Source organism: Vicugna pacos, chromosome 3 (assembly GCF_048564905.1).
Source record: "Vicugna pacos chromosome 3, VicPac4, whole genome shotgun sequence".
Lineage (NCBI taxonomy): Eukaryota > Metazoa > Chordata > Mammalia > Artiodactyla > Camelidae > Vicugna > Vicugna pacos.
The window spans coordinates 6,377,496-6,386,183 of record NC_132989.1 but is presented as its reverse complement, the minus strand read 5'-3'; the positions used below and the strand labels follow the sequence as shown (position 1 = coordinate 6,386,183).

The window sequence follows — 8,688 nt, the reverse complement described above, 5'->3', positions numbered from 1 at the left end:
CCTAATGTTTCACGTAGCCACACCTATAAGGACATCAGATATGGGGAGGGTAGAGGAGCATGTGACAGCATGCACTGAGCAGAGCCAGCAGGAGGCTCCTTACCCTAGATGCTCTGCACCAAAGCCAGTCTGGTCAACATGACTCATACTTCGCATGATCTCCCTTGAGAAAGGAGTCTGCTCAGATGTTAGCTTAGTGCTCCAAGCTGATGGAGACCCCAAGCCCTGTGCGTAACCAAGATGATTAATGCCTCTGTTGGAAGGATAGACTCGGCTGAATCGTGAAGTCTGCATTTACTCCCTTTTATATCCACCCCAACCTCCCCCACATCTACCAGCTTAGCTGAGTGGCCATCTTCATTTACCTCCCACGTCTGCCCCCCGTCTTTTTTGCCCCATCCCAATTAATGTTGCTGTACGGCAGGCATGCTGATATTTTAAAAATGAAGACCATCTCATACCATGCCTTCAACGGTGTATTAGTTTCTTACTGTTGCTGTAACAAATGACCACGAACTTGATGGCTTAAAAGAACTCTTTCTCTTACAGCTCTGGAAGTCAAAATTAGTACAAAATTAGTTTCATTGGTTTAGAGTCAGCATGCCGGTTCCTTTTGAAGTCTCTGAGGAAAAAAATTCTTACCTTCTTCAGACCCTAGGGGCCACCTGTATTCCTTGAATTATGGCCCCTTTCTCTGTCTTCAAAGTCGGCAGCCTAGCATCTTCAAATCCCTGCTTCCACTGTCTCATCTCCTTCTACAGTCAAACCTCCGTACCCCTCCCTCTTGTGATTCAGTTTAGGGGCAGATGTCCCAGGGCAATGTCCCCATCTAAAAATCATTATCTTAACCAACATCTTCAAATTCCTCTTTGCCATTTGTATTCATTTCCTGGGGCTGTTGGAACAAAGTAACATAAATTGGGTGGCTTAAATAACACACATTTATTGTCACAGTTATGGAGCTAGAAATCTAAAATCAAGGTGCCTGAGGGCCATGCAGGAGAATTGGTTCCATGCATCTCCCCTAGCTTCTGCTAACATCAGGCATTCCTTGGCTTTAAATGACATTCTCTTGGTGTCCCTTCACATCATCTCCTGTGTTTGCCTGTGTCTGTGCCCCAATGTTCCTTTTCCATAAGGACATCAGTCATAGTGTATGGAGGCCCACTCTAAAGACCTCATCTTAACTTGACCATTTACAAAGACCTTATATCCCAATAAGGTCACATTCACAGTTACTGGGGGACTTCAATACATCTTCTTCATGAATTTATTTATAAGAGCATATGTATTAAAAGATATAATAACCATAAGTAGAATAGACACACAAAATGCTTAATGAATAAGACAATTGTTGTTAATGACAGATTTGTTCATAAACATGAAACTGTGAAAGACCTTGCAGGGCCTTCCTGAGGACAGCTCCCCACCCCAGCCATGTCCCCTGCCTCTTGTTTGTAGAACAGCTTTAGCCTCCTAGGCATTTCCCAAGTTCCAAAGAGAAAATTTAATCAGAAAAGTGAGAAAATGCAGAAACAAAGCAAAACAGTCAAGCAAGACAAATTAACAATAGCTAAGCCATGAAGCAAAGTCAAGGACATTTAGTTCCCCCTGAAAGGCTATAGATGATATCCTGAGCCACATCCTTGAGTTGCTTTAGAGACATTAAAACCCCCACCAGCTGGAAGAAGCTAACCACATAATGACCCTGAGCACATAGCCGCGTGGTCAGCGGGAGCCTGAGGATTGAGATGCTGATCCCTGTGACATCACACTGTTACCTCACCATCAACCAATCAGAGAACGAGCATGAGCTGATCACACACCCTGCAACCCTCTCCCTCACACTATATTTATTTATTTTTTAATTCTTTTTTTTTATTGAGTTATAGTCAGTTTACAATGTTGTGTCAATTTCTGATGTACAGCACAATGCTTCAGTCATACATGGATATATGTATATTCATTTTCATATTCTTTTTCACCTTGAGCTACTACAAGATGTTAAATATAATTCTTATTTTTTATTGAAGTGTAATCGATTTACAATATCTGTTTCATGTGTATAGTAAAGCAATTCAGTTATACATACATTTCTTTTTCAGATTCTTTTCCTTTACAGCTCATTACAAGAAATTGAATATAGTTCCCTGTGCTATACAGTAGGTCCTTGTTGTTTATCTGTTTTATACACAGTAATGTGTATCTATTAATCTCAAACTCCTAATCTACCCCTCCACACTCTTTCCTCTGTGGTAACCACAGTGATTTTCTATGTCTATGAGTCTATTACTGGTTTGTAAATAAATTGTGTATTTTTTTTAGATTCCACCTGTAAGTGATATCATATGATATTTGTCTTTCTCTAACTTACTTCACTTAATATGATAATCTCTAGATCCATCCATGTTGCTGCAAATGACATTATTTCATTCTTTTTTCTAGCTTAGCAACAGTCTATTGTATATATATATACTACATCTTCTTTATCCAATCATCTGCTGATGGACATTTAGGTTGCTTCTATGTCTTGGCTTTTGTAAATAGTGAATAGTGCTGCTGTGAACATTGGGGTGCATGTGTCTTTTCACATTAGTTTTATCTGGATATATGCCTAAAAGTGGGATAGCTGGATCATATGGTAAGTGTATTTTCAGTTTTTTAAGGAACCGCTATACTCTTCTCCGTATTGGCTGAACCAATTAACATTCCTACCAACAGTGTAGGAGGGTTTCCTTTTTCTCCACGCTATCTCTAAAATTCATTATTTGTAGACTTTTTAATGATAGCCATTCTGACTGGTGTGAGGTGACACCTCGTTTTAGTTTTGATTTGGATTTCTTTAATAATTAGTGATAGTGAGCATATTTTCATGTGCCTATTGACCATCTGGATGTTTTCATTGGAGAAATGTCTATTTAGGTATTCTGCCCATTTTTTGATTGGGTTGCTTGTATTTTTGATATTAAGGAGTACAAACTGTTTGTATATTTTGGAAATTAGTCCCTTCTCAGTTGCATCATTTACAAATATTTTCTCCCATTCTGTAGGTTGTCTTTTCATTTTGTTTATGGTATCCTTAGATATGCAAAAGCTTTTGAGTTTTATTAGATCCCAATTGTTTAGTTTTTCCTTTTATTTCCATTACTCTAGGAGCTGTTTTGATAAAAAAAAAATATTGCTGTGATTTATGTACAAGAGTGTTCTGCTTATATTTTCCTCTAGTTTTATAGTATCTGGTCTTGCATTGAAATCTTTAATCCATTTTGAGTTTATTCTTGTATATGGTGTTAGAGAATGTTCTAATTTCATTCTTTTGCATGTAGCTGTCCACTTTTCCCAGCACCACTTATTGAAGAGACTGTCTTTTCTCCATTGTATATTCTTGCCTTCTTTGTTGTAAATTAATTGACCATAAGTACATGGATTTATTTCTGGACTTTCTATCCTATTCCATTGATCTGTGCGTCTGTTTTTGTGCCAGTACCATACTGTTTTGATTACTGTAGCTTTGTAGTATAGTCTGAAGTCAGGGAGCATGATTCCTCCAGCTCCGTTCTTCTTTTCCAAGATTATTTTGGCTATTTAGGGTCTTTTGTGTTTCCATACAAATTTTAACATTTTTTTGTTCCAACTCTGTGAAAAATGTCATTGGCAAGTTGATACGGATTGCATTGAATCTGTATTACATTGTCTTGGGTAATATGACCATTTTTAACAATGCTGGTTATCCAACCCAAGACATGATATATCTTTCTATTTGTGTCATCTTCAATTTCTTTCATCAGTGTCTTGTTTTCAGAGTATAGGTCCTTTACCTCCTTAGTTAGGTTTATTCCTAGTATTTTATTCTTTTTGATGCAATGATAAATGGGGTTCTTTCCTTAATTTCTTTTTCTGTGATTTCATTGTTAGTGTTTAGAAATGCAACTGATTTGTGTATTAATTTTGTATTGTGAACCTTTACTGAATTTGTTGATGAACTCTAGTAGTTTTCTGGTGGCATCTTTAGGATTTTCTATATATAGTATTATGTCATTTGCAAACAGTGACAGTTTAACTTCTTCTTTTCCAATTTTGGTTCCTTTTATTTCTTTTTCCTCTCTGATTGCTGTGGCTAGAACTTTCAAAACTATGTTTAATAAAAGTGGCAAAAGTGGACATGCTTGTCTTGTTCCTGATCTTAGAAGAAATGCTTTCAGCTTTTCACAATTGAGTATAATGCCACCTGCGGGTTTGTCATATATGGCCTTTATTATGTTGAGGTATGTTCCATCTATGCCCATTTCTGGAGAGTTTTTTTTAATCATAAATGGATGTTGAATTTTATCAAAAGCTTTTTCTGCATCTACTGAGATGATCATATGATTTTTATTCTTCAATTTGTTAATTTGTAATTCACATTTGTTAAATTTGTTAATATGTAATTTGTCTATTTGTATTTTGTATTTCTTCATGGTTTAGTCTTGGCAAATTGTATCTTTCTAAAAAATTGTCCATTTTTTCTATATTGTCCTTTTTGTTGGTGTATAGTTGCTCATAGTAGCCTCTTATGATCCCTTGAATTTCTATGGCCTCACACAGTCTTTAAAAGCCCTTCCCTGAAAGCTATTGGAGAGGTTGAGTCTTTTGAGCATGAGCTATTCATTCTCCTTGCTTAGCCCTGTAATAAACACTATACTCTCCTTCACCATAACCTCATATCAATAAATTGGCTCTGCTGTGCAGCAGGCAAGCAGACTCAAGTTCAGTTTGGTAACAAAAATGTTTTATATTCAATAATCCATTCCTTTGAATCTATTGTTTTATTCTTTAGCTACCCCTCTATCTCAAAGTGTCTAAGGCAGTAGTCATGAGCTGAAGAAAATACACAGTAAGCCTTCTTCATATGTCACAGTTAACCTAAGTATAAATTTATTATTGCAGATCTTAATTGCTGCAAAGATGAATATAGAATCTGTTCATTTACATACAACAAATTACTATTATGAACTTTCAAATAGTTGAAAGAGAAAAATAGATGAACTGTTAATATGACTATTAAGAGAAAATATTGAGATTGTGCATTAGAAAGAACGTTTTATTTTTCACCAACAAGTATTTATAAATATTTAAGTAAAAGGGAGGAATTAGTCCCAGGAATTCTGCTTGTGGGAATTTATTTTGTGGTCAGAGTCACCCTTGATAGTGGCTGAAATGTGTGGGAGGGGGGTGAGGAGAAGTGGGTGAGCTCAGGAATGCTTGAGAGGTGAAGACAGTTCCCAAATAGGTTTCTTTCTTGAATGACTTGAGCTTAAATGGAATTAATTAAAAATAAACATAGCAAAATTTACTTTGTTTACTGTTACAGATATTAATCTATTATTTATTTCCCTCCCTCACAGGTCAGGTTTCCCAGAAGCAAGGTGAGACAGGCTTTGCATGCACAAGGTTAATGGAGATTCTGCTCAGTATCAAGACCTGTGAAAAGAGAAGGTGGATAAGAAAGTAAAATTGGATGCAGAGAGAATTTGCCTCTGGTGCCTCAGATGATCCCATGGAATGCTCTGGAGATGGGGAACTCTGGAGCTGGGATGACCCTTCAGGGTCAAACAGAGGCAAGGTGATCAGGCCTTTGTACCCTCCATTGACCACCTCATGGGATTCAGGTAGCCCCCACCCACCTAAGGATAAAGGCCTAGGGCAAGGTGTCTCTCTTCAGCCATGGGAAGCCACTTGCCAACTCTCCCAGCAGCTGTGGGATGGAGAATCTGTGCCTTCTATTTTTATAAATGTGTTGGTCCCACCTTTCATCCAGATTGCCCACACTCATCATGAATGTGATAGATTGAACTGATGTACAAACCTGATTAACCCTGTCAGAGAACGGCTTTTATTTTTTGTAGGGCACATTCAATATTCTCCAATCACACCACAGTTGATTAAGCCAGAGTCCATGGAATTCAACCCATACATACAGTGTCAGTTCCAAATTAGCCCCACCCCCTACCACACTGGCACCTCCCCAGGAGTTTCCTGAGAGCAGCAGTGACTTCCTTGTTCCTCAGGCTGTAGATGATCGGGTTGAGCACAGGTGTGATCACAGTGTAGAAGGCAGAGACCACCATTTCCTGGCTGGAGGAATGGTAGGCCTGGGGCTGCATGTAGGTGATCATGGCAGCCCCGTAGAAGAGAGTCACCACTGCCATGTGGGCGGAGCAGGTAGCAAAGGCCTTCTGCTGGCCGGCAGCAGAACGCATGTGGAGCACGGTCGCCAGGATGCGCAGGTAGGAGGCAGAGATGACGGAGAAGGGCAGGAGCAGCATGAGGACGCAGCACACGTAGATCATAGTCTCATACAGGGAGGTGTCGGCACAGGCCAGCTTGAGCACTGCTGGGACCTCACAGAAGAAGTGGTCAATCTCTTGGGAGCCACAGTAAGGGAATTTCAGTGTAAAGACAGCCTGGATCAATCCATCCACCAGGCCAAAGACCCAGGACCCTGCCACCATGAGCCAGCAGACACGGCGGCTCATGACCACTGAGTACCTCAGCGGGTGGCTGATGGCCACGTAGCGATCGTAGGCCATGAAGGCCAGCAGGAAGCACTCATCCCCCAGCAGGGTGAGGAAGAAGAGGATCTGGAGGCCACAGCCTGTGAAGGAGATGGAGCCACCGCCCAGGAGGAAGTCAGCAGCCATCCGCGGCACGATGGTGGAGATGAGCATGAGGTCCATGAGCGCCAGCCAGCGGAGGAAGAAGTACATGGGGCTGTGCAGGCAGGGGTCGATGCTGATGAGGAGGACCAGGAGCCCGTTGCCAGAGAGGGCCGCCAGGAACATGAGCACGATGATGGAGAAGAGGAGGACGTGCAGGGGTGAGCGGGAGAAGAGGCCCAGGAGGATGAAGTGGGAGATGACAGTCTGGTTTCCCTCCAGGGCCATCGCTCCTGCAGAGGGCTGCGCCAGGCAGAGGGCTGGGCTCTGGAAGCAGGAGGTTTGTGTTTAGTGCCATAATGCAGAGGCCATTACTCTTCCAAAAGCTTTGCCCTCTTCAAATACCTGGTTCAGAATAAAGGCAGGGCCCCTTAAGAGAAAGAATCCAAACAAACCTGCAGGCTGTCGTTAATCGCTGCTGTTTTAACTTCTAACACTTTCTGCACCTTGTTGAGAAGCAGATGTTAAGCTCTTTTGCTAAAGCGGACACGGCTTCTGCTTCTGCCTCTGCTGGGATCGGTCTGCAGTCCAGCCCACCTAGTTGCTGCTTCTACGAAGCCCTAGGCCGGCCTCACTCAAGCATATGTTTTTCAGGGAAAAAAAGTACTGAAGGAGCAAAGACACTTACCAGCTGTGTGAATGGGCACTTACAGAACCTTTCTGGACCTGTTTTCTCATCTTAAATTGAGATAACAAGTAAAGATGAAAGAGACAGCGTGAGCAATGCCTCGTAGGACAGAAACGGTGACAGCTGACTTTGCTGGAGCATCTGCCAAGTGCCAGGCAGCGTGAGGGGCACTGTCACATTCTAGCAGTCAGTCCTCATAACTGCCTGGAAAGAATGATCACTTTCCCCGTTTACTTTCCCCGTTTACACCAGGAGGCTTATTAATTTTTTTCGAGCACGAAAGGCTAAAATATTTTGTAAGAAGACAGTAACTGAGAAACTGGAGGCAACCCAAAAGCAAAGCACAAATGAAAAACTAACTAAATTATGGTATGCTCAAACGATAAAAGAATATGTTGTCAAGGAGATATTTATGGCATTTTTAATAGATACTGAGCAAAAAAAAATTATATCAACTGAGTATTTTTAAGTATTTCTAAAGACTGGAAGAAAACTTGCCAAGATATTAACCATGAGGTTCCAAACGGGTAGTGAGGTTCAGGGTTATCTCGGTGGACATACAATTTAATTTTAAAGTAGCATTATTCTATATATAAGATGAACCTCCAAAAATCTGTGTCTTTCCCATACAATACCACTAATTAGTAAAAATAGTAGAAAAATATAAATGTATCTTACTCGCAATTGCAACAAAACTAAAGTACCGAGAAAAGAATACTAATGCCACAAATTATAAAACGTAACTGAAAGAGATAAAAGAATGTCTGAAGAAAGCTATGCATGTTCTTAAAGACGTAAGCTTAACACTGTAAACATGTAAATTCTCCACAATAGTAACCTATAAAAATCCATGTGATCTCAACTGCAGTTTGAAAATGACAGTGTGCAGTTTGAGAATGACAGTGTACAGTTAGAATTCTCTCACAAGTCACCCAAAAACAGCAAGGAGATAAGAGCAGAAACATAGCACAGGTTAGATGAAGTTGAGATTGCTGAAAGTGGAATCTACAAAATAAAATTGGAAGGGACACCAAAAACAGTAGAAACTGATCAGGATGAAGAAAAAACTGAGGAAAGGACATCTGTGAGCATAGGAATCTCTAAAAAATGATACAAATAAACCTATTTACAAAACAGAAAGAGATTCATAGAGATAGAGAACAAACTTACGGTTACCAAAGGGGAAGTGGGGAGGGAGGGATAAATCAGGAGTTTGGGATTAGCAGATAAAAACTACTATATATACGATAGATAAAGAGGTCTTAATGTATAGCCCAGGGAGCTATGTTCAATACGTTGTGATAACCCATAATGGAAAAGAATATACATGTATAACCAAATCAGTGTGCTGTACGCCACAAACTA

General features: G+C 40.2%; 1 protein-coding gene across 1 annotated transcript; it reads right to left on the bottom strand.

Annotated features, from left to right (window-relative positions):
- Positions 1 to 5,849: 5,849 nt before the first annotated feature.
- On the bottom strand, positions 5,850 to 7,342 carry LOC102531313 (olfactory receptor 2V1-like). Its single transcript, XM_006211928.3, has 2 exons — positions 7,091 to 7,342; positions 5,850 to 6,962 (listed from the first exon to the last, which is right to left on the bottom strand). Exon 2 carries the CDS (start codon positions 6,921 to 6,923, stop codon positions 5,973 to 5,975), a length of 951 nt encoding a protein of 316 aa, XP_006211990.2. The 5' UTR covers positions 6,924 to 6,962; positions 7,091 to 7,342; the 3' UTR covers positions 5,850 to 5,972.
- Positions 7,343 to 8,688: the final 1,346 nt, after the last annotated feature.

What these genes read in the sequence shown, in the direction of transcription:
- LOC102531313 (XM_006211928.3), bottom strand. Translation starts at nt 6,923, where the DNA reads ATGGCCCTGGAGGGAAACCAGACTGTCATCTCCCACTTCATCCTCCTG.